This window comes from Jaculus jaculus, chromosome 14 (genome assembly GCF_020740685.1).
Source record: "Jaculus jaculus isolate mJacJac1 chromosome 14, mJacJac1.mat.Y.cur, whole genome shotgun sequence".
NCBI lineage: Eukaryota > Metazoa > Chordata > Mammalia > Rodentia > Dipodidae > Jaculus > Jaculus jaculus.
Window position 1 is genome coordinate 691,239 of NC_059115.1, and position 24,980 is coordinate 716,218.

At 54.2% G+C, this 24,980-nt stretch overlaps 2 protein-coding genes and 1 non-coding gene across 7 annotated transcripts; 2 read left to right on the forward strand and 1 right to left on the reverse strand.

The window, feature by feature from the left end:
- The first annotated feature begins 4,395 nt into the window (after positions 1-4,395).
- On the forward strand, positions 4,396-6,824 carry Zfp36 (ZFP36 ring finger protein). The gene is made up of 2 exons (XM_004670421.3): positions 4,396-4,521; positions 5,246-6,824. Exons 1-2 carry the CDS (start codon positions 4,498-4,500, stop codon positions 6,188-6,190), a joined length of 969 nt encoding a protein of 322 aa, XP_004670478.1. The 5' UTR covers positions 4,396-4,497; the 3' UTR covers positions 6,191-6,824.
- Positions 6,825-10,991: 4,167 nt separating this feature from the next.
- On the reverse strand, positions 10,992-11,084 carry Trnai-uau. Its single transcript is given in 2 exon segments — positions 10,992-11,027; positions 11,047-11,084. It is a non-coding gene; the product is annotated as a tRNA-Ile (tRNA).
- Positions 11,085-11,395: 311 nt separating this feature from the next.
- On the forward strand, positions 11,396-23,973 carry Plekhg2 (pleckstrin homology and RhoGEF domain containing G2). 5 transcript variants are annotated; one of them, XM_045133713.1, is made up of 19 exons: positions 11,396-12,097; positions 12,815-12,945; positions 13,557-13,828; positions 13,898-13,998; positions 15,402-15,468; positions 15,595-15,641; positions 15,881-16,031; positions 16,209-16,346; positions 16,541-16,735; positions 17,584-17,676; positions 17,763-17,849; positions 18,207-18,240; positions 18,333-18,434; positions 18,516-18,563; positions 18,641-18,679; positions 19,448-19,464; positions 20,890-21,066; positions 21,186-22,077; positions 22,228-23,973. In XM_045133713.1, exons 2-19 carry the CDS (start codon positions 12,837-12,839, stop codon positions 23,784-23,786), a joined length of 4,128 nt encoding a protein of 1,375 aa, XP_044989648.1. In that variant the 5' UTR covers positions 11,396-12,097; positions 12,815-12,836; the 3' UTR covers positions 23,787-23,973. The 5 variants fall into 5 exon arrangements, with proteins under 5 accessions (XP_044989648.1, XP_044989651.1, XP_044989650.1 ...); XM_045133716.1 differs by having other exon boundaries at positions 16,544-16,735; XM_045133715.1 differs by having other exon boundaries at positions 11,396-12,082.
- Positions 23,974-24,980: the final 1,007 nt, after the last annotated feature.

The following is a 24,980-nucleotide window of genomic DNA, read 5'->3' on the forward strand; positions in this document are numbered from 1 at the left end:
CTCTAGGTCAGGCTGACGTGGAATTTACTACGTAGTGTCAGGTTGGCCTCGAACTCACGGTGATCTCCTAACTCTGCCTCCCGGGTGCTGGGATTAAAGGCGTGTGCATCAGGGTTTCACTTTTATTTACACAGTCCCCTGTTCTCTAAAACAAGTCCCACTCATGTCCCACACTTCCACCGCAGATGGTAGGGCACCTCCCGCCCAGCAAGACACACAGCTGGCACAGTGGCCGCCCGTCTCTTATCCGTGCCCCCAAGCACTCAGCCAGTGCCACCCTGGGTCGCACTCGTCGCCCCCGCAGTCACGCCAGGCGCTCACCCATCCAGGCACACGTGCCACGGTACGGCCACCCCCCACCCCCAGCTTGCCAGGGTGCTGGCTCGCGGCGGCTCTCACACCCGCGCGTTTCCCGAGCTCGCTTGTTTTTCTGGAAACTCGGCTCCGCTCACCCCCACCCCACCCCCAGCCGCCCCCGCCCAGGCCGGAAGTGCTCGCGATATTTTTAGCCTCTCTGGTTTCCGCCCCTTTCTCTTCCTCGGCAGTCCTCCCCACCCCTACCCCTTCATTTCCCGCCCCCCGCCCCCCCAGTGCTACAGATCTGGCCCTGCGCCCCGCGGGACCTCGGCCGTCCCCGTACCCACCGTCATTCCAGAGGGGATTCCCGGCCGTCGCTGGGGCCGCGGGGTTTCCCGCTGGCTGCGTGGGGAGCGGGGAGAAGGTCTGCCCGCGAACTTCCTCCTGGAATGGGGCGCCCCGACTGGGCAGAAGTGGGACGATTCCTAGTTCCAAAGGAAGAGGGGCTAGGGTCTGGTCCCCTGGATCTGATGAGGGGAGCTGGGTCTGAGGGAGGAGGTCTGGGTCTGGACCCCTGATTCTGATGAGGGGGACTGGGTGTGGGCCCCTGTGTCTGAGGGAGGGGTGTTGGGTCTGATGAGGGTCTGGACCCCTGAGTGATGAGGGGGGCTGGGTATGGACCCCTGGGTCTGAGGGAGGAGGACTGGGCCTGGACTTCTGGGTCTGATGAGGGGGGCTGGGTCTGGACCCCTGGGTGTAGGGCAGAAGGGGGTTTGAACACTTGGTCTCATGTGTTCTAGAAGACTGAAGTCTTCTCATTTTCGGAGTTCAAGTCCCAACTTGATTTTTTCTTCAGAGGGTCGTTCAGCATTCAAGAGCCCTCCCCCACTCCAGGGTACCCCTCCCCCCTGGACAGTGGCCCAGTCGCTAGTCCAGGCCCTGGACTTGATGATTCAGCAGATAGGGGAGTGGGCCAGGCTGAGTCAGGCATCGCAAATTCTCCCGGTATCCAGGGAATCGAAACTGGAATCCCTCCTCCAGAAAAGGGTCTAGCGGAACTCCAAAAAATCCAGGGTGCCCGACACCATCACCACCCTCCTTTTTTTAAAACCGGCGGATGACACCAAGACTTGGAGGCTGGACCGGGAGGCAAGTCCCTGCCCCCTCCCTACACCCCTTAACCGTTGTCCTCGTGACTTGTTTACAACAGACAGGAGCCCTGGTTACCAGAGAGGAACCCGGGCGTCCCGGCTGTGTCCTCGTCACGGCTTCCAGGAAGCCCCCCCACCCCCTGCCCTTTGCGAGTGAGTCATGGGCGAGCGGGAGGCCGCAACCGTGCAAAGAGCAGCCTGTGGCCCGCCCAGCTCACGGGACCAGCCCAGGAAAGGCCCCTTTGAGCTCAGAAAGCGCAGCATCAGGGATTCCCCCCAACACACCCTTTCCTCCGACAAGGAACCTGGCCATCTCCCCACCTCAGTACAAGTCCGCAGAGCTGCCTGCAAGAACGAATTACCCACTATTGTAATGACACTCCTGACCATGATGCCACACACACAAACACACACACATACTTGTTCACTGGAGACCCACCCCCCCCATGGGAAAAAAAAATTTAGCAGGGTGTGATGACACAGCCTGCCTGTAATCCTAACACTTGGAAGGAAGGTGAAGGCAGGACCATGGAGCATTGGAGGCTATCATTTGGGCTACATGGCACAGTAAGTCTAAAATAAATAGGTAAATAAATAAACAGAGCTGAAGAGATGGCTCAGCAGTTAAGGCACTTGCCTTTGGAGCCTAAGGACCTGAGTTCAATTTCCCAATATCCACGTGTAGCCAGATGCACAGATGGCACGTGCATCTGGAGTCCCTTTGCAAGAGCTGGAAGCCCTGGCATACCCTTCATATTCTCATTCCCTCCCTCTGTCTCCTTGCAAGTATATGTGTGTGTGTGTGTGTGTGTGTGTGTGTATATATATATACACACACACATATATATATATATGTATGTATGTATATATGTATGTGTATGTATATATATATATATAAATTTTTATTTTAAATAAATAAACACCTTACCAGACCTTAAGGCAGTGTTTCGACTTAAATCAAGGTGCGTTAGCATTATAAGAGTGTTATTCAAAATAGAGGCTGGCCCATATTTTGCTTTCTTTTTTGTTTGTTTTCTTCAAGGAAGGGCTTTGCTCCAGCTCAGGCTGACCTGGAATTCACTATGTAGTCTCAGGGTGGCCCGAATCTCATGGCGGTCCAACTACCTCTGCCTCCCAAGTGCGGAGATTAAAGGTGTGCCCCACCACACCGGGCAGTATTAAAATCTTGAATTTTCAGGTGAAACATCCTAAAGTAAGGCTCTGGCTCCGATTTGGGAAAAGAGGTCCTTTTCTATGTTCCCAAGAATGGGAAACCGAGGGCATTTGTGGACCCCATCCCAGGGTTCTTGGGATGTGAGGTGACATCTGGAGAGAAGGCTTTGGAAAATGTTCTCTACACTTCCATTTCTGTGTCTCTGCAGGTGTTTGGATTTTTCTTTCCTGTTCGTGTGACCAGCTTCCTCTGAATTTGTCTCTCAATCTGTCTCTTCCTACGTGCTCTCCACCCTTCATTGAATGAATACTATTCACCATACCCAGCATCCCTCTTTTTTTTTTTTCAGTGAACGCGTCCCATGAAGCCCAGGTTAGCTGAAATAACCTTGATCCTCCTGCTTCCACCTACTGAGGGCTGTTCTAAGAATGTCCCAGTTTATGCATAGTGGGGATTAGACTCAGGATTTAATGCAGGCAGGCAGGCAGGCAGGCACTGAGCCTGGAAGTACTGTGTAGTTGAGGCTGCATTTGATCTCCCTGCCTCGACCTTCGAACTGCTGCTAGGATTAATAGGCATGCTAATCCGGCTATTCTTTTTATTTATTTTAATTTTTTATATTTTATTTATTTGAGAGAGAGATACAGAAATGGGTAGGGAGAGAAAAAATGGGCATGCCAGGGCCTCCAGCCACTGGAAAGAACTCCAGATGTGTGCACCCCCTTGTGTATCTTGTTTACGTGGGTCCTTTGGCTTTGCAGGCAAGCGCATTAACCGCTAAGCCATCTCTCTAGCCCCTAATTTTTATTTTTTTGAGACACAGTCGAAGTTGCCTAAAAACAATCCCAGCACTTGGGAGACAGAGGTAGAAGGATCACTGTGAGTTCAAGGCCACCCAGAGACTACATAGTGAACTCCAAGTCAGCCTGGACTAGAGTGAAACCGTAACTCAAAAAAATTTGTTTGAGTCGGGCGTGGTGGCGTACGCCTTTAATCCCAGCACTTGGGAGGCAGAGGTAGGAGGATTGCCAGGAGTTCAAGGCCACCCTGAGATGACAGAGTTAATTCCAGGTCAGCCTGGCCCAGAGTGAGACCCTACCTCGAAAAACCAAAAAAAAAAAAAAAAAAAAAAAAAAAATTGTTTGAAAGCCGGGCGTGGTGGTGAGGCAGAGATAGGAGGATCGCTGTGAGTTCAAGGACACCCTGAGACTACACAATGAATTGTGAATTCCAGGTCAGCCTGGGCTAGAGTGAGACCCTACCTCGAAAAAAAAAAATTATTTTTTTTTGAGAGAGAGACGCATGCGGCACCTTGTATATCTGGCTTACGTGGGTACCGGGCAATCGAACCAGGGGGTTCCTAGGTTTAGCAGGCCAAGCGCCTCAACCGCTAAGCCGTCTCTCCACCCCCAGCACAAGTTCTTACGTCTCTTTGTTTTTCTCTTGGCTTCCCGCCTTATCTCGGTCTCTTCCAGCTTATCTCTCCCCGCCCCCGTCTGTCTCACCCACGCCCTCCCGGGCCTCTGCCCTGGTCAACTGTCCCAGGAGTCTTAACCCCACCACTACCCCCCAACTCTGAAGACCAGTCAGACGCCCCGCGCCCCCCGCGCGGTCCCGGGCCCCCCGGCCCGCAGCCCCCTCCCCCAGGGCCAAGCGCAGGCTCACACCGCGTGCTGACCCGCGGCGGGCGGAAGGGGGAGAGCGCGCTGGCGGGCTACGCCGCGGGGGGCGCGTCCGGGAAGCGCCTCGCGGCCACGCCCCGCCCGAGCCCACGCCCCTCCTGGGCGCTATAAATGCGCCGGCTTTCGCCGCCGGCCGCAGCCGACTCCAGCTTTCCGAACTCCGGCCTTCCGCAGCGTGGCCACGCGCGCCGCCATGGACCTCTCTGCCATCTACGAGGTAAGCGTCCCGGGCACCGCCGCCGCTGGCATAGGTCTCTAGCACCCCGACGCCTCCTCGTCCTGTGAAACTTGAGCTCGCGGGACGTCCCTGGAGCTGGAGGAGCGGAGTACTGGGCCTGGGCGGCCTGGGGGAGCGGAAGTGACCCCCGCGCCTGGCTCGTCGCTGAGGACCTGGGGCGTCTCTGAAGTTGAGGTCTCTAGGGTGGGCGTGGGAGGGAACTTCCACCTCCCTGGCCAGAGTTATGGAGCCTCTGAGGGATCACTTGTGAAACTGGAGAGCCCGGTGTGCAGTCATATCCGGGGAGGCCCGAAGGTTCAAAAGTGGGGAGCAAGGCGGGCGTGGTTGCGCACGCCTCTAATCTCAGCAGTCGGGGAGATGCCGTGAGTTCCAGGTCAGCCTGAGCCAGAGAGAGACCCTACCTCGAAAAACAAAACTTCAGAGCAGCGTTTGGCTTTGGGTCTCTTCCATTCCGGGAAGCTGGAATGCCTGGCTCGGCCTGAGTTGGCTTCTGTCTTTCTTTTTTGGGGGGGCCACTCAGAACCTTCCATATCGGGGTTGTCTGGCAGCTGGAACCCTGGAGATTTTCTGCTATCGGGTGGGGCTCAGGCAGAGAGCCCACAAACCGGACTGGCAAGCTCTGAAGTGCTTTACAACGATGGCGGGGTGTCACCTGACTTTTTTCGGGTGTCCTAACCGAACCCCCCCCCTTTCCACCCTGCAGAGCCTCCTGTCACTGAATTCTGACCTACCATCCGACCACGGAGGAACTGAGTCCTCGGGACTTTGGAGCCTAAACTCATCTGACTCCAGCGCGTCTGGGGTCACCTCCCGCCTGACTGGCCGCTCCACCAGCCTGGTGGAGGGTCGAAGCTGTAGCTGGGTGCCCCCACCTCCTGGCTTTGCACCCTTGGTTCCTCATCCGGCCTCTGAGCTGCTGCCCTCACCCACCTCGCCTACTGCCACCCCCACCACTGCCTCCCGCTACAAGACTGAGCTCTGTCGGACCTTCTCCGAGAGTGGACGCTGTCGCTACGGGGCAAAATGCCAGTTTGCCCATGGCCTGGGTGAGTTGCGCCAAGCCAATCGCCACCCCAAATACAAGACTGAACTCTGCCACAAGTTCTACCTCCAGGGCCGCTGTCCCTATGGCTCACGATGCCACTTCATCCACAACCCCAACGAGGATTTGGCTACCCCCGGTCACCCCCACGTGCTGCGTCAGAGCATCAGTTTCTCTGGTTTGCCCTCGGTCCGCCGGCCATCGCCGCCACCTCCACCACCGCCACCAGGCTTGTCTGGTCCTTCCCGGTCCTCGTGTTCCTTCTCGCCCTCCAGCTCTCCGCCACCATCTGTGGACTATCTGCTTTCCCCCTCTGCCTTCTCTGCTGCCCCTGGAACCCCTGTGACTCGAAGGGACCCCACCCCAGCCTGTTGCCCCTCCTGCCGAAGGTCTACTCCTGGCACCATCTGGGGGCCCTTGGGTGGCCTGGCTCGGAGCCCATCCGCACACTCCCTGGGATCCGATCCTGATGAATATGCCAGCAGCGGCAGCAGCCTGGGGGGATCTGACTCACCTGTCTTTGAGGCTGGGGTGTTTGGGCCACCCCAGACCCCTGCACCTCCGCGGCGTCTCCCCATCTTCAATCGCATCTCTGTTTCAGAGTGACCGGTCCCCTGCCCAGTATGGATCAGCTAGATCTCAAAAGGGGGAGACACTTGTGCTGGCAGGGACCTGGTGATTCCTAGGTTAATCAAGTGCTCCCCCCACATTCCAAAATGCATTAACCTACTCCCTTGATGCCAGGCTGGGGGCAGGTACCCCAGTGGGCACGCTCAAGTGTTTGGATGCAATGTTTCCTGATGTAGCATATTTGAGGGGACAGTGAGCCCCCCACACACACTTGCCCAACTGTTTCTGAGACAGGGTCTATGTAGCCGGGACTAATGAATGCTGGGATTACAACTGTATGCCAGCCACTGCCCACTCTTGTCTCCCGGACTCTCCAATGCTGCGGAGAGTTGGGCTCCCACAGCCTCCTCTCCATCTTCCCTAGATCCCCGAGGTTGTGTCTAGTGTTCGGAGCCTCTCTTGAGAGAGAATCCTGGTGCTCAAATTTCCCTTCCCAAAGCAACTAGCCCAAGCCATTGCCAAATCCCTCCCCCAGTCAGTGGGCCCTTTTATTTATGATGACTTTATTTATTATAATAAGATTTTATAGTATTTATATATATTGGGTCGTCTGCTTCCCTTGTGTTTTTCTTCATTTTGTAAAATTGGAAACAATGCTATAATTATTGGGAAGTATACTATAATAATATATTAAGTAATATATATTATTGCCTTGAAGGTCTATTTTTGTGGGTTTTTGAAATTTTTAAATAAAAGGAATCTGAGTGCAAACTGAAATTCTGGCATTTTCGGTGATCTGTAAACTAGTGGGGAAAGGAGGCTGGTAACAGGTTTAAGATCGACCTCCAAACCTTTCCCAAGACTTATCATCAGTACACGCTTATCAGGAAGGAAGTGACGTCACCAGCCCGACTGTTCACCTGAGAGGGCGGGACCAGGTGAGGTCACCCGGTAGGAACCCGGAGAGCCTGTTCTCCCGGCGTTGGGGCACTCCTATCCGGCCCCGTCTCGTCTCGTTGGGCTCCTTGACCCAGCTCGGGCGGGGACGAGATGTTTCCGTCCCCACGGGGCCAAGAGGGGAGGGGCGGGGAGGACGGAATGTGCCGGAACAAGAGCCCGGGCCCTGAACGGGGTCACCCCAAACCTCCGTCCCGGGGCCCTCAGATTTTCGAAAACTCAGAGCAAAAGCTTTGCTGCTTTTTTGTAGGGGGATTTTTTTTTTCGAGGTGGGGTCTTATTCTATACCCCAGGCTGACTTGGAACTTTATAGTCCCGGGCAGGCCTCGAACTAACAGCCATTCTCCTACCTCCTCCACACCTGAGTGGAGGGGTTAAAGGCGAGCACCACCATCATCGGCTTTATTTTTTTCTCATTCTTATTTGTTTTGGTTTTTCGCAGTAGAGTCTTGCCCTAGCCCGGGCTGACTTGGAATGCACTATGTATGTAGTCTCAGGCTGGCCTCGAACTCAAGGCGATCCTCTTGCCTATGTCTCCTCAGTGCAGGTATTAAAGGCATACACTACCAGGCCGGGTTTATTTATTTATTTACTCATTTTGAGATTGTGTCTCACTTTGTAGTCCGGGTTAGTCTGAGACTTCCTTCAGCCTACCAAGAGTTGAGGATTTAGAGGCATGCACCAGCACTCCTTTTTAATTCCAGTATTCTGGAGGCAGAGGTATGAGGATCGTGAGTTCGAAGCCAGCCTGTACTAGAGTGAGGCCCTGCCCCGGAAACAACAAGGTGGTGGGGGCGGCTCTGATTCTAGGATACTAGCCCTTTGGAATCTGGTCACCTGGAATCTAGACGCTCGCTTGGATCCTACTTCGTTGACTTCGGGGACCCCACCAGCCTGGGCCGATTGGGGTCGGGCATTTCCGGACCTTGTCCGGGAGCCTGGACGGCCGGGCGGGGCGCACGGGGCGGGGCGCGGGGGAGCCGCGTCCTCCGACCATACAAGGCCAGAGGCGTCCGCCGCGCCCGGAAGCCGCTCACGTCAGCGACCGAGCCCCGCCCCTCGCAGTACTCCCCCATCCCACCCCTCTTCTCCCTCCTCCTCCGTCGCTCTTCCCTCCTCCTCCGTCGCTCTTCCCTCCTCCCTCTCAAGCCTTTGCTTCCCGTCCTTCTCCCTTTACTCCTCCCTACTTTCCCTTCCAGCCTCTTTTTGTTTTGTTTTGTTTTGTTCTGTTTTGGAGAGGGGCTTGGGGTAAGTGTCTCACCCTGTAGCCCAGGCAGGCCTCGAACTCGAAAGCAAATCCTCTTGCTTCAGCCTCCAACTTTTGGCCTAACATTGTGGCTACCCCTCTTCTCCCCCTTACCCTGCTCTTCTTTCCCTCCTTAGCCGCCTCTCCTCCGTCCTCCCCTGATGTCCCCAGACATCCCCTCCCTTCTCTCCCCAAAGCCTTTCTTGTCCCTCTTCCCATTCCACTGGCTGACTGACCTTTGGTCTCCTCTTCTAGAAAACTGCTTCCCTTGTGAGAAAGAGCACAGGTACGAGTATGTAGAAGAGGCTTTTAAAAGATGGAGAATTGGCTTAGCTCTTAAGGCACTTGCGAAGCCTAAGGACCCAAGTTCGATTCCCTAGAACCCCCATAAGCCAGATACACTTTGTGTTGCATACAGTTTGCAGTGGTTAGAGGCCCTGGCGCGCCCATTCTCTCTCTGTGTCATAAATAGGTTTTTTGTTGTTGTTGTTGTTGTTTTAAGTTTTGAGAGGGAAACAGAAACCCAAAAGGCAACAGGAAGGCAGAGGGCACATTTGCAGAAACATGGATGCTGGAAGGACACTACTCATCCATAGATTTACTTTGAGACAGTCTTGCTTTGTAGTTCAGTCTGGCCTCAGCTGTGATTGTAGATGTGCCATGTGCCTCCACCCCGGCTCGAGGCCTTTCTTTAGCCCAAACACTCTCTTGTCCCTTCCAGAGACAAACACCCTAGGCAACATCTGCCAAGAACAAAATTGGATTCCCAGCACAGAGCAAAGCCTTCATTCACCTGGGTCCTGGGAGTGAGTCCCCTGTCTCACAAGTACACAGGCCACCAGCAGTTAGCTCAGATCTGCCATCATACTGCACACACCCTCCAACACCCTCCCCAGGTCTGTCACAACCCCTCCTACCCTAACCTTAACCCCTCCCTGATCTCTGCTCCTTCCCTCCCCTCAGACCCTTGCCCCCAAAGCCTCCTCCCAAGGTGTTACAACACTTGAGTGAGGGGCTAGAGAAATTGCTCAGTGGTTACAGATACTTGCTTATTGTTATGGGTTCGATTCCCTAAAGCCAGATGTACATGCTTCTGGAATTTCTGTGCAGTGGACAAGTAAATTAAGATTTAAAAAAGAAGAAGAAAGAAAGAAAAAAAAAAAACCTGAGTCAGATCACAAAAAGCCAAAGTCCTAAGTCCTGGTCATGGCCCAACAGCCTGGCTGACTCCCATCGCCTCCCCTCCCCCGGCTCACTGTCCCAGTCACCTTGGCCTCCTTAGCTGCTAGCCCCAGGGCCTTTGCATACAGGTTCTTTCCTCTTCAAGGTCTCTGTTCAAAGATCAACTCTGGCAGGGAATGGTGGTGCACATCTTCATCCCAGCACTCAGGAGGCAGAGGAGGAGGATCATCCCGAGTTTGACACCACCCTGAGACTACATAGTGAATTCCAGGTCAGCCTGGGTTAGAGTGAGACCGTACCTCCAAAAACCAAAAAAAAAAAAAAAAAAAAAAAACCTTAACTGACTACTACTACTGCTACCCCTTCTCACCTTGTACTACTACTTTCTGCATCGTGATCTAACAGGTAAAAATACACTCCAAAGCCAGGCATGGTGGTAGGCATCCGGGACCACCAGCACTGGAGAGATGGAAACTGTAGAATGCCGTGTGCCCAGGGATTTTGTCATTTCACTTGTCTTTCAGCCACCCTTTAGCAGAAAGGAGGCACCTAGTGAGTGTTCAACATTTGTTGCGGGGGCGGGGGGACGACAAAGTAATTCAGAAACCGAGAATTAAAAAGTAGAAACGAGCTAGGCGTGGTGGCGCACGTCTTTAATCCCAGTACTCGGGAGGCAGAGGGAGCAGTATCATCGTGAGTTCAAGGCCACCCAGAGATTATATAGTGAATTCCAGGTCAGCCTGTGCTAGAGTGAGACCCGATCTTGAAAAGCCAAAAAAAAAAGAGAGAGAGCGAGAGAGAGAAGAAATATACATTTAAAGGCAGAATCCTCACACCGTTTGCTGAACTGCCAGTTTGTCACATTGCCAGGGAAGTCTTAAACTGAGATTTAGTTTCAAGGCTAAAGACATCTAATGAGAGGCGATATTGCCCCCTAGTGACTAGGTAAGAACATTTACGCAATACAGGAAGATCCCAACCTAGAGCTGCCAGTTTTGTGACTTCTGAAATTCACATGCAAGGCTGGGGAGATGGCTCAGTGGTTAAAGGCGCTTGCTTGCAAAACCTGCCCATCTGGGTTTAATTCCCTAGCCGCCCACATACAATCAGACAGACGTTTGTTCTCAGTGGTAAGAAACCCTGACACACACACACACGAAAACAGGTAATAAAGAATACTCAGCTGGGGGTGGTGGAGCACGCCTTTAATCCCAGCACTACAGAAGCAGAGGCAGGAGGATCGCCATGAGTTCCAGGCCACCCTGAGACTCCACAGTGAACTCCAGGTCAGCCTGGGCTGGAGTGAGACCCTACCTCGAAAAGCCAAAAAGTTAAATTGTATGTATATATTTTATATGTAGAGAGAGAGACAGACAGCGAGCGAGCTCTTTAAAGCGTTGTGGGTATTTTGGTTGCTTTAGTAAACATCCAGATACAGGGTGAGGAAAAGAGTGCTCCAGGTGAGGATCGAACTCACAACCTCGGCATCGCTCCGCCTGCACTGTCGTATAAGTACCGCGCGCTAACCGATTGCGCCACTGGAGCTCCGGCCGCAGCCTTGCGCCGGTCGCTCCTTCAGCCATTTGAAGCCACGTGACCGCGCCGGTTTGCTCGGTACACGTAAATCAGGAATCTCCAGAGCGGCCAATAGGAGAACGCGCCGGGCCCGCTCCGGATTCTCACGCCGCCAGGCCCAGGCTGTAAAAGGGAAGAAGAGTCGCGAGGCGCCCGGAATGTGCGGCTGCGGCCTGCGGGCGGGAACTCACTCCTCCTCATGAATATTCATACACCCGGGAGGCGTGGCCTTAACCCTTCGCTGGCCGGCCGGAAGGCAGCCCCTCCCCCCCGCGGGCGGGAACAGGATGTGAGCCCCAGCGGCAACTGGAGGAGGGGGGAAGGGAAGGCCCCCCCAACTCCACCGCTGGGGCCCTTCTCTCCCCCTTCTCCTCCTCCCCGCTCCAGATGTGGTGCCGCTCTCTCTCCGGATCCTCGGGACACCCCTCCCGGAGCTTGAGCGGTGTAAGGTGTCGGGGGGAACCCAGCGCCCCCTCCTGGAAGCGGCCACCCCCCGCGGGACCCCTGGAGGCCGCGCCGCCCAGTCGAGAACTCAGCATCCCGGACCGCACGTCCCATGCACGGCTCTACGGACTTCAAGCCCAAGACCCGCGAGTTGGGAGCAACTCTAGTGGTGGTGGCGGGGAGGGGGGATGTCCGTACCCCAAGCGTACCCCCACCAGTCTGTTCAGAGTCGCTGCGTCCACCACTTAAAAGGGGGGTTCCCTTCCCTCCGGCCCTAACCTAGAGGACTGAGGATTTTGGGTCCCCAGCGCACACCCCTCCCTCCCTCGGAGACTGGAAAGAGCTTGAAGAGGGGGCGTCTTTCCAGCATCTTCCACCCGGGAGACCCGGGACTCTGGACCCCCACTCTCCAATACCCCCACGATTCCGGTTCCTGGAGTCTCTACGGGAGCGCGGGCCGTGCGCCTTCCCCGAGGACCGCGTTAGGGTGGACCCGAACCGGGATCCCCGATCCGCGGCTGAAGGTGGCTCCCGGGGAGGTGAGGGGAGGGCGAAGGGGCCCAGGGTTTGGGGGAGGGGGCGGTGCTGCCGCGGAACAATGAGGGGGCGTGCCGGCGGGGGGCGAGCGGCGGCGCCGGCGGGAGTTGGGGGGCTGGAACAAGGAGGACGGGGGGCGGTGTTCGGGGAGGCTCCCCGGCGGCGCGGACGGGCGATCGGGAGAGGGCCCCGCTGCGGGGACGGGAAGGGCTCGGGGCCAGCGCCCCAGCGAGCAGCCCTCGGCGGCGGCGGCGGCGGGGAGGGAGGGATTCGTCGGCAGGACCCTGGCATCCGGTCCCCCAGCATCCGCCCTCCCTTGGGACCCCGCGGCCTCCCGCCCACGGCTTTTTCCCAGCCCTGCCCCTTCGCCCTTCGCTCCAGCCGGAGCCAAAGCAGCGTTCCCAGGATCCCCGAGCCCTGGAGCCCCTTTGACTGGAGGGAAGCGCAGCTTCGGGCACTTTTGCTGTCTTCGCTCTTTGTCTCAACCTTTTCATCTTCTTTAGGTTGTCTTCTTATCGTCCCCTTACCTTAGTTCGGCCACTTTGTCTGCTTCTTCCCCCAATTAGTCACTCCCAAGGGGCCCCTCCCTGGGTTTAGAACAATTCTTACCCACCCCATCTGTGAGCTAGAGAACTCCCAAAAAGGCCCGAGGAGTCCTGTCCCCAGTGAGTGAGTCTTTTTCTTTTTTTCTTTTTTCTTTTTTTCTCTGTTTCTTGCAGGTTGCTACTCTGCCATTCAGCCATGCCTGAGGGAGCCCGGGGACTCAGCCTGTCCAAACCCAGCCCCAGGCTCGGATGTGGTCACGGAGGTGAAGCTTGTGACTGTGCAGCTGTGTGTGAGACTCGGACAGGTGAGTGTCCCAGACAAGGGGTGGAGTCTGGGCATTTGTTCTTTCAGGTCACTGAGCAATCCTCTGTGACTGGCTGTGTGCCCAGTATGACCAGGGCAGCCCAGCCCTGTCCCCTTGGAGGGGCCATCTAAGCTGGGAATTGAAAGATTTAAGACAAAGAAAAGGAAGGCACTGGGAACCGTATGTGCAAAGGCCCAGAGCTGGAGTTTTTATCAACTGGAAGAAGTTGAGAGACTGGAGGAGGGGGAGGGTAAGAGGAGGTGTGTCATGGGAAGAAAGCTGCCTGAAGACGTCTGGCCACGGGGCCCTGTTGATCTAAGGAGTTTGTGTAGCCTGAGGACTTGAAGGAAGTATGCTTCTGGGAGTGACAGGGTCAGACGGACAGATTCATAAAGCTCTTTGTGGCTGATGCATGGAGATGGCATTAGAGGGATGGGGGCCCAAGGCCCAGAGTGGACCCTGGTGAGTAAAGGATGGAACTCGACCGAGACAGGGTAGTGGTGGTGGAGAGAACTGCAGGAACATTGTTGGCTAGACTTGAGTGGGCGCGTGTGGGGTCGTGAAAAGGGGTATTTGGGCAGAACCCCTGACCCTTCCATTTCCTACCCTAGCAGCCCCAGCAGTCCCCACCATGGCCTCTCCCCGAGGTTCTGGGAGCTCCACCTCCCTGAGCACAGTGGGCTCTGAGGGAGACCTCGTGCCAGGGCCTAGCCCAGCCTGCCCAGCCTCCAGGCCAGAGCCCCTGCCAGGGCCCCCTATCAGCCTGCACCTCTCACCCGTGGGGATCCCCGGTTCAGGAAAACCCTCGAGGCTGGAGCGAGTGGCCCGTGAAATTGTGGAAACAGAGCGGGCCTATGTGCGGGACCTGCGCAGCATTGTGGAGGTAAGGCGGGCAAGCACCTGAGGGCAGTGAGGACTCAAGTGGCCCCTCTAACCCTGGTCATTCTCACAGGACTACCTGGGCCCTCTTCTGGATGGTAGTGTCCTGGGGCTGAGTGTGGAACAAGTGGGCACACTGTTTGCCAATATTGAGGACATCTATGAGTTCAGCAGGTCAGCAGGGTGCTGGTTACCACGGTGAGGGAGAGGGTATGTCCTAACGCCAACCTGGGTGCCCCTTGGTGCCTTGCTTAAAGTGGCCGGTGCAGAAAGGTGACATTGGGCATAACCATGATGGGAGAGGGAAGAACTCAAAGAGCAGTGGAGCAGAGAGGACAGCGGTGCACATGTCAGGATAAGTGCCGAACGTCAGGGTGGAACCACGGAGCTGGCCCAAGGCTGGGCTTCTCAGAAACCCAAGAATCACGTGGGTCCTGAAGGTCGAGACCGTATGCGTTTTCTTGGGAAGCTGCTCAGTCCTTGCCAAACCAGGACAGTTGGTCACCCTAGGGAGGATAGTGGAGTTGATATGGACTGGTATAGCCTAGGCTGGCCTTGAACTTCCTTTGCATCTTGAGGATGTCCTGGAACTCCTTCTGTTCCTGCCTCACCCTCCCAAGGGCTAGGATTACAGGTGTGACTCAACACACTCACCTTTACAACAGTCTTTTTGTTTCATTTTGCTTCTATGGTCCCATCAGATTGAAAATAGGATCTTGTACGTGCTAGACAAGTGCTCTACCACTGAGCAACGTCCCTAGCTTTTTTATTTCCCCCTTGGTGTTTTTCAAGGTAGGGTCTTGCTCTAGCCCAGGCTGACCTGGAATTCACTATGGAGTCTCGGGGTGGCCTCAAACTCATGGTAATCCTATTCAGCCTCCACGCCCAGCTTTTTTTTTAAATATCTTATTTTTATTTATTTAAGAGAGAGGGATACAGAAATAGGCAGATAGAGAGAGAAAGAGAGAATGGGCATGCCAGGGCCTCCAGCCACTGCAAAGGAACTCCAGATGTGAATTCCAGATGCGTTGCCCCCCTTGTGCATCTGGCTTATATGGGTTCTGGATAGTTAAACCTGGGTCCTTTGGCTTTGCAAGCAAGCACCTTAACCACTAAGCCATCTCTCCAGCCCTCCCCAGCTCTCTCTTGACTTTTTATTTTGAGACAGGGTCTCCATAAGTTGCCCATACTGGCTTTGAACTTGCAGTTCTCCTGTCCTGCCCCGACCTCCCAAGTTGCTGGGATTACAGGCCAATGCTTCCACCAGGCCTGGTTTACAAAAGAATCTTAAAGTTGTGTTTGCTGTGGGGGGGGGGAGGTCCCAGCACCTCCTTTCTCAGTGCAGTAGTGTCTTTCTGTGTCATGACATGCTAGCTGTTACAGGATAGCAGCCTAAGAAGTGTGAAGCAGGGCAAGGGTAGAGTGAATGGGGTACAGTCTTGGATGTAGCTGTCAGAGGCCCCTTCCTCCGGGTATGACAGCCCCTTGAGGGATCCTGGCTCTCTGTTGGACTTCCGAGTCTTGCCCTGAGGCACCTGGAGGCAGGGCTGTTCTTCAGCTTTGCCCTCTTCCTGCAGTGAGCTCCTGGAGGACCTGGAGGGCACCAGCAGCGCTGGGGGCATCGCTGAGTGCTTCGTGCAAAGAGTGAGTGAGCCTGCATGCTCACAGCAGGGCCTAGCTAAGCAACTACAGGTCTGGCTGGGTTGAGCTTCAGGGAGGGGCCATGGGAAGCTGGGACCTAGATCGCCCTGACTCCCCTGTCCCCCGCAGAGCGAGGATTTTGACATCTACACATTGTACTGCATGAACTACCCGAGGTGAGGGGCAGGGAGTCCCTGTGGGGGGTTCCAGGCCATGCCCACAAGCCAGTTGTGCCAGCCATTCCTCTGTACCCACTGACCCACCCAGTGCCCCAGCAGTAATCCTTCTGCCAGATCTTGACCATAACTGACCTTCCCTAACTATCTTGACTTTCCCCAAACCCTGGCTCCTCACCAACCCTCCCAGCCTGCCTGCTGGGAATACCAGCCATTGCTGACCTCTGCTATGCCCCCAGCTCCCTGGCCCTACTCCGGGAGTTGTCGCTGTCTCCGCCAGCTGCGCTGTGGCTACAGGAGCGCCAGGCGCAGCTCCGCCACTCCCTGCCCCTGCAGAGCTTCCTGCTGAAACCCGTTCAGCGCATCCTCAAGTACCATCTACTGCTGCAGGTCAGCTGGGGTCCCTGCGCACCAAGCGTGGCGTGCGGTGGAGGATGTAGTTACATCCTGTCTGTAATGCTGTCTCGGTGCCGTTCTTTGTATGTCATTCTCTCTCTGTCACTCTCCTTCTCTCTCTTTTTTTTTTTTTTTCTCTCCCATCCTGTGTGCCTGGTGGATACCTGGCAGGAACTGGGCAAGCACTGGGCAGAGGGTCCAGGTGCTGGAGGCCGGGAGATGGTGGAGGAAGCCATTGTGTCCATGACTGCAGTGGCCTGGTACATCAATGACATGAAGCGCAAGCAGGAGCACGCAGCACGTCTCCAGGTGGCCCCAGGGAGGGCTGGGCTGACCGAACTGGGGACTGAGCTGCGGGCCATTGGGGAGTAGGACAGTGCTTCAAGGAAGCCTTGGGGGGTTGGCTCAGACAGTGAGTCCTTGTCGCTAACACTGCCCCTCCCATCCTGGCCTGTATGTGTGTGCCACCCACCTGGGTCTGTCTCTGTCTGGCATGGTCCCAGCAGGAAGTGCAACGGCGGCTGGGTGGCTGGACTGGCCCAGAGCTCAGTGCCTTTGGGGAGCTGGTGCTGGAAGGTGCCTTCCGAGGGGGCGGCCCCCGGCTCCGAGGGGGTGAGCGGCTGCTCTTCCTGTTCTCAAGGATGTTACTTGTGGCCAAGCGGCGGGGACCAGAATACACCTACAAGGGCCACATCTTTGTGAGTTTGGGGATAGGCGATCTCCAAAATGCTTTCTCTACATCAGAAGTAGAATTACCAGAAGGGAGGCCAAGGGACAGCCTGGCTTAAAAAGGGCCATATTTAGCTGGGCCTGGTGGTGTATACCTGTCATCTCAGCTTCTCAGCAGGCTGAGGCAAGAGGATCAAAAGTTCAAGGCCAGCCTGAACTACAGAATAAGTTTAAGAGCAACCCTGTGTCAAAAGTGGGATAGGAGCAGAGCATGGTGGTGCACACCTTTAATCCCAGCATTTGGGAGGCAGAGGTAGAAGGATTGTTATGAGTTCAAGGTCACCTTGAGACTACATAGTGAATTCCAGGCCAGCTTGGGCTAGAGTGAGATCCAACCTCAAAAAAAAAAAAAAAAAAAACACAGGATAGGGCCGGGTGTGGTAGTGCATGCCTTTAATCCCAGACCTGGGGAGGCAGAGGTAGAATTTCTGTGAGTTCAAGGCCACCCTGAGACTACATAGTGAATTCCAGATCAGTCTGGGCTAGAGTGAGACCCTACCTTGAAGGAAGAAAAAGAGGTGGTGGGGGGGAATTAGATGTGATGGCTCATGCCTGTAATCCCAGAGGATCACATATTTGAGGAATGAGGCCAGAGGGATGCTCATGTTCATGGGGTTTGGGAGAACAGGAACCTACTTCATAAAGGTAGGAAAGGAGTCTGGTGAGAAAGCAGGGACCAGCATGGTGGGGCCAGGAAGTTGGTGGTCTTTAGAGAGTCCCCTTCCAGGAGGTAGGGACCCAGATACTTCCCCAAGGGCATCTTGGTATCTGAAGGCCTCTCAGTGTGCTCTCCTTCTCTGCCTGCCCCACCCCTCAGTGCTGCAACCTGTGTGTGAGTGAGAACCCTCGGGACCCTCTAGGGTTCAAGGTTTCTGATCTGACCATTCCCAAGCACAGATACCTGCTCCAGGTAAGTACAGGATGGACTGGGCTGGCAGCCCACCCTCTTTTCCCCCATCCAGCCTCCATCCACGACTCTATCTGCCCCACCTTCAGGCCAAGAACCAAGAAGAGAAGCGATTGTGGATTCACTGTCTCCAACGCCTCTTCTTTGAGAATCATCCTGCCTCTATCCCTGCCAAGGTATCTCCTGCCACAATGGGGGGGGGGGGGCCAGCAGAGTGCTGGACCCACTCCCTTCCCTCCAGCAGATTCTTGTAGTGCAGGGATGGGACGTTCTTCTGCAATACAATATGATAAAATAAACTTAACCTAGGTTTCACTGAACTCCAGCACTCCCTTGCTTTGTGACTTTGGGCTACTAACTTAACCTTTGTGGGCCTCAGTTTCCTCACCTGGAGGGATAGTAGTGCTGTGGTGGAGATTGGCTTTTATCAGACACATCCATCATGGGTCCAGCATCTGTTTATGGGGATGGCTGGTTCTCAGGACTAGCCTTCCCAGGCCCTGTCCCCTAACATCCATCTCTGTGTCTTTCAGGCTAAGCAAGTTCTCTTGGAAAACAGCCTGCACTGTGAGTTCAGGGCCTGGGGATAGGATTGCACGCAGGACGCAGAACCACTTCCAATGAAAGGAGCCTATAAACCCTCTCAACTCTCCCCACAGGTGCCCCAAAAAGCAAACCTATTTCAGAGCCCCTGACACCCCTACTTGAGTCTCCCCGACCTCAGGACGCTAGAAGTTTCACCCCTGGTCGAAGGAGCACAGGTAACTGGGATGGAATGTGATATTCCTGTCCCCAAGCCCCAGAGCTGGGCTCATGGTGGGCTCCAACCATCTTCTTCACAGCTCCTTCTCCGGGACTCTCTGCTAGCCGCCGTGGCCGCAGGCAGTCTGGTGAGTACCCACCATATGAAGAGGACCCAGGGATCCAGTGTCCTGGTCTCTTACTGACATCATGTGTTCTCCCCTAGAGCCAATGAAAGACCCTTACGTTGTGATTGCCCAGAAAGGTCAGTGGTTGGTACATGTCTGTCTTGTCTGCCTCTCCCTGGGCAGTGCATGGGGTTGGATAGAGAGGGAGGATGAGGACAACTAATCAGTAGTAAAGAGTAACTTGGGGGCTGGAGAGATGTCTTAGCAGTTAAGGTACTAGCCTGCAGAGCCAAAGGACCCAGGTTCAGTTCCCCAAGACTCACATAAACCAGATGCACAAGATGGCACATGTATCTGGAGTTCATTTCCAGTGGCTGGAGGCCCTGGTGTGCCCATTCTTTCTCCTCTTTCTCTCTCTCTCTTTCTCTCTGCTTCTTTCAAATAGATAAATAATTTAAAAAAAGAAGAGAGTAACTTGGAACTGGAGAGATGGCTTAGCAGTTAAGGCACTTACCTGCAAAGCCTAACAACACAGTTCAATTCCCCAGTACCCACAGAAAGCCAGATGCACAAAGTGTGCCTGCATCTGGAGTTCATTTGTAGCAGCTGAAGGGCCTGGCACACTCATTTTCCCTGTCTTCACTCTCTGCTTGGAAACAAATAAATAAGTTTTAAAAATAATAATAACTCTTGGGACTGGGGAGATGGTCCAACAGTTTAAGATGCTTGCTTACAAAACCTGGCCTGGGTTCAGTGCCCCCGCAACCCATGTAAAGCGGGACACAAAGAGTGGGGCATGCATCTGGTGTTTGTCCTGTCACATGCTAATAGATAAATTTAAAAAAACCAAAAAACTTATTCCTATGTCTCACTAACTTTTCTTTTCTTCATCTCTCTATCCCCAGCTAAGCCTAAAGTTAAGGTAAGATGTGTCCTAAGACAGGGCCTGGAATTGGGACTCCTGGGTCTGAGTGGGACAGGGGGATTAAGGGAATTGGAGGTGTAGCTCAGATGGTAGAGTACTTGTCTAGCACACAAGAAGCCCTGGATTCCAGCCCAGCACCACCAAAATAATAATAATAAGGTAATAGTAACAATAATTATTATTATAGCCAGGTGTTGTGACACGTGCCTTTAATCCCAGCACTCAGGAGGCAGAAGTAGGGGGAATCTCTGTAATTCCACCCTGAGACTACGTAGTGAATTCCAGGTTGCCCTGGGCTAGAGCGAGACCCTACCTTGAAAAACCATAAAAAAAATTAAAGCGGGGAAGGAGGGCATTACCATAGGATATTTTTTATAATCATGGAAGTTGTTAATAAAAAATTTGAGTGCTGGAAAAAAAATTAAAAATAATAACAAAGGAAGCAAGGTTTAGTTTGGTGGTACCTCATAATCATAGCACTCAGGAGGTGGTAGCAGGAGGATCAGGAGTTTGAGAAAGTTCATTGTCAGCTTGGGCTACATGAGACCCTATCTCAAAAAGAAAAAAAGGAAAGCTGGGCATGGTGGCACACACCTTTCCTCCCAGCACTTGGGAGACTGAGGTAGGATGGTCATTGTGAGTTCCAGACCAGCCTGGGCTACAGAGTGAGTTCTATCCGCCCTGAGACAACATTGTAAATTGCAGGTCAGTCTAGGCTAGAGTAAGACCTCACCTCAAAAAATAAAGTGTGTTGGGGGGGGATAGGGAGATGGCTTAGCAGGCAGAGAGCCTGAGTTAGATACCTCAAGCCCATATAAAAAGCAGGGCATGATAGCCTAGCCTAACCCCAAAGCTAAGGAGAGTGGAGACTGGAGGAACACAAGAGTCTGCTGGTCATCCAGTCTTAACAACAAGCAGGGAACTTCAAGTTCAGTGAGAGCCTGCCTCAGGAAAGAAGGCGGAAAAGGGCCTGGAGAGATGGCTCAGCGGTTAAGGCACTTGTCTGTAAAGCCTAATGACCTGGGTTTAATTCCCTGGTGCCCATGTAAAGCCAGATACACAGTGGCACATGCATCTGGAGTTAGTTTATGGTGGTACAGTCCCTGGTTCACCTATGTTATTCTCTCTTTTCCTTATGCAAATAAATAAATAAAATATTTTAAGGGGGGGCTCCTGGAGAGATTGCTTAGTGGTTAAGGCACATGCCTGCGAAGCCTAAGGCTCCTGGTTCAATTCTCCAGGTCCTGCATAAGCCAGATGTGCATGCGTCTGGAGTTCCTTTGCTGTGTGGCTAGAGGTCCTGGTGTGCCCATTCTCAATCTCAGTGTCTCAAATAAATTAAAAACAAAATACCCCATCTACGTAAGACCAGGCAGGTGTGGCACAGGCCCTTCACAGCCCTTGTTTACATTGTTCTCACAGCATGCTGGCAGTGAAAGGGAACTCTACACGCCCTTGGAACCAGAGCCTCCTGTGTCAGCATCTGGTCCCCCGGAAGACATGGAGGATGCCGGGCCTCCTACCCTGGACCCTTCTGGAACTTCCATCACTGAGGAAATCCTAGAACTGCTGAACCAGAGAGGCCTCCGAGATCCAGGGGTGAGCTGGGTGCCCTGTCATGGTGTCTCTGGAGAACTAGCCTTGGGCCGGCAGAGACTAAGGACCAGGTCAGCCCACCCCACCCTGATATTTTTGTCATATTTGTGTGTCCACTACAGTCAGCCACCCATGACAGTCCCAAGTTCCCCAGAGATGCCCAGGTGCCAGATGACAGTGAAAGTCTCCCATTCGAAGCCCTGCCCAGCCGAGAGTCTTCAGAAGAGGAGGAGGAGGAAGAGCTGGAGATGGATGAACGGGAGCCTTCCCCACTCCATGTCTTAGAGGGACTCGAAAGTTCCAGTACAGCTGAAATTCCCCACATTCCCAGCCTTACCAAGATTCCTGACCAGCCCAGCCTTCCCGAAATTCCTGAGCCCCACCTTCCAAGTCTCTCTGACATTCCCAGTGTTTTTGAGATACCCTGTCTTCCAGCCATGCCCAGTGTGCCTGACATCCCCAGTCTTTCCAATGCTCCCCCATCGCTCCCCTGTGATTCCAGACTCTGTGAACTGCCGGAACCAGCTGAGACTCTGTCTGCCAAGAGAGAACTGTTTTGTGGGAACAATCCTGGGAAACTGGGAGAGCCTCTCTCGGGAAGCCGGACAAAGCAGGAGGAAGGAGAAGGGGTTTCGTTCCCAGCTCTGGAGTCCCAGGATCTCACCCAAGCCCAAGGGTTTCCAGATGAGCTGGAATACCGCTCCTGTTCAGAAATCCGGAGTGCCTGGCAGGCACTGGAACAGGGGCAGCTGGCCCGGCCCGGCTTCCCAGAGCCACTGCTGATCTTGGAGGATTCAGATCTGGGTGGAGGCAGCGGGAGAGGGAAGGCAGGAGCCCCGCGTTCTGAGCGGGCTGCATCCCGGGTGCGAGAACTGGCCCGGCTTTACAGTGAGCGCATCCAGCAGATGCAAAGGGCTGAAACTCGAGCATCAGCCAATGCTCCCCGGCGCCGACCACGGGTTCTGGCCCAACCCCAGCCGACCCCTTGTCCACCCCAGGAGGAAGCTGAGCCAGGTGAGGTCTATATTTACATTTGGCAGTCTGGGTTAGGGAACAGTCTACTGCTGAGCCACACCCAATGCCCCTCACTGGTGGAGTCTACACAGATGCTCTACAGCTGAGTTACACCCACCAGCCCTTGATCCTCTTTTCCTTTGCCCACAGGTCCTCTGCCTGCTTTTGGACATGTACTGGTTTGTGAGCTGGCCTTCCCACTGACCTGTGCCCAAGAGTCCGTCTCCCTGGGCCCTGCTACTCTGGTTCAAGCTGCCACACCCTTATGTAAGAAGGGAGATCACCTGGCTGGCCAGACTGCGAATATTTCAGATTTGCAAGAGCACCAGGGCAGCTGCAATTCTCCTGTCCCTCTGCCTGAGCAAGGAGACTTCTGGGACCTCCAGGCCCCACCCTCACCCCCTTTGCCAAAACAAGAGGACCCTCCAGATGTCCACGTTCCAGATGTTCCAGACATTTGGACTTCGCCTGATCAAGTTCACCTGCAAAGCCAAGCTCCATCTTCCACTCCTTTGCCTGAGCACAGAAGCCACGTGGAAATACAGGTTCCAGCCATCTCCACCTGCCTTCCTGGTCAAAGATGCCACACAGACCACCAAACTGCAGCCACAGCTTTGCCCATGCTGGGAAACTGTGCTGATGTCACGATTTTAACCACCACCCCTTTGCCCAAGCAAAAAAGCCACACAAACAGCCAGAGATCAGGCAGCACCTTAGAAACTGAGCAGAGAGTTGGCAGGGTCAGTGAAGACCCAGCTTCTGTCTGCAGCCAAGTCACCAGCCCTTTAACGAAGTGTGAAAGCAGCCTGGACCGCCAGACCCCAGCCACCACACTATTGCCCTTGTCGTCTGTCCTCCCCCTGACTCAGGATCCCGGTGCCTCACCTCTGCTTCCACATGGAGATCCGCTGGACTATTTCATCCCAGCCAGCACTCCATCCTCTTTGTCCCAAGACCTTCCCGTACCAGCTGCCACACCCTTGCCCCAATCACAAGGCCTTATGGACACTGGAGTGGAAGCCCTCCCATCTTTGTCCAAGCAAGACAGCCCCCCAGATCCTCTGGATTCGGAAGCTACGCCAGGACTCCAAGAGGCCAGCCTCCCAGGCACACAAGCCCCCAGACTCCTGCCTTTGTTGGGCCAACAGGACTCCACAAATGTCCACATTCCAGCCACCATATCTTTCCCTGACCAGGGGTGCTCTCAGGACCTTCAGGGCCTGGTATCCTCCCCAGTTCAAACCACCATGGTTTCATCCAAGCCTGGAGGTGCCTTTGTCTCTCCTGTTGCCAGGTCAGAGTCTTCAGACTTGACTCCACGGTATAGTCCCCCGCTCCCCACCCGCCAGCTGTTGGGCCCCAATGCAGCTGCCCTTTCAAGATACCTGGCAGCCTCTTATATCAGCCAGAGCCTGGCCCGGCGGCAGGGGCCTGTGGGAGAAATCCCTGTCGCATCCCGTGGCCCTTGGTCCTCCTCTGCCCCTACATCTCGGGCACCGTCACCACCACCCCAGCCCCAGCCCCTACCATCCCCAGCCCGGCGTCTTAGCTATGCCACCACAGTCAATATCCAGGTGGGAGGTGGTGGGCGGCTGCAACCAGCCAAGGCCCAGGTCCGACTGAACCACCCTGCTCTTTTGACTTCCGCCCAAGAGCCTGTGGGCCTTCGCAGGGCCCAGGGGACTCCTGATGCCCCTTTCCACATGTGACCGTGTACATTAAGCTTCCCAAACAGCAAGGACTTTTTATCAGGTGCCGCCCACCCTCAACATCATCCAGAATGCTAGATGCAGGCCTAGAAATGGCTGCAGCCCTCCAGCCCCTGGGGTCGGCCTCCATGGACTGCAGATGGGTAAAGAGGTTATGGTTATTTTGTTAATTAATATTATGAAACAATGTGTGTGTTGCCATTCTGGAGCTGTGGGAGATGATGTGATGAATGGGAAGGGCCAGCAGCACAAACCTTGGTGAAAACTGAGGGAATCTGAAGTTCTTTTGAGAACCATTTGGAACTAGGTCCGCTGTATAGCTTCAAGGGGTTTAGAATTGCTTGATGCCCATCTGGGAAAGGTAAATTAAGCCCACTTGTATTGCTAGATACTTGGGAGGATCCTTTGAGCCCAGGAGTTTGAGGTCAACATTCATCTGTCCTTCCTTTCATCTCTCTCCATCCATCATTTAGTCTTCCATATGCCTCATTCCCCAAGCCATCTCTGTATCCTTTGACCCGTCCCATATCCTTCCTTAGTTGGGTCCTCCTGGATCTTGGTTTCTGCACAAGTTCAGAGACCTGCATGCTAGCACCAAAGCAGATGAGGTTGGGGCTCCGAGAAGTCTATCCCTCATGTGTCTTAATTTCTTGAGGCGGCACTATTCCCTGGTCCTCAGTCCTCATGAATATCTCAATTGTACCTACCCACACATCATATCCTTACACCCTCTCATTTGGGACCTCTACAATTGCTCAACATATTCCTGCCTCCCACAAACTAATTCAGATCGTGGAGACAAAAGACTTCTATGTTTGGATCTTTCTGCTCCTTCCCTGCAATGAACTGCCCAATGAGAAGCATAATTTAAGAAGTTTGCTAATACCAGCTTTTCCCACCCAATATCTTGTGTTTTAGCTCGGTATTTAATCTTAACCTGGAATTCCCTGAGGTAACCCCATACCATGGCTGTGAGTTCAAGTCCCCATCTTTTCTATTTGATATCAGCCCTGGTTTTTCCTATGGGCAAAATAACATCGGTGCCCTGCTATGAATGGCATTAGTGTACCCTCACTGCCCAAATGTGTCTGAGTCTCTGACTCACCAGAGGCCACATTCAAGTCAAAGCCCCCAGGATCTAGTCCCATCCTACTACAGCCCCAGAAACTGATAGTAAGCAACAGCTAACAAAGC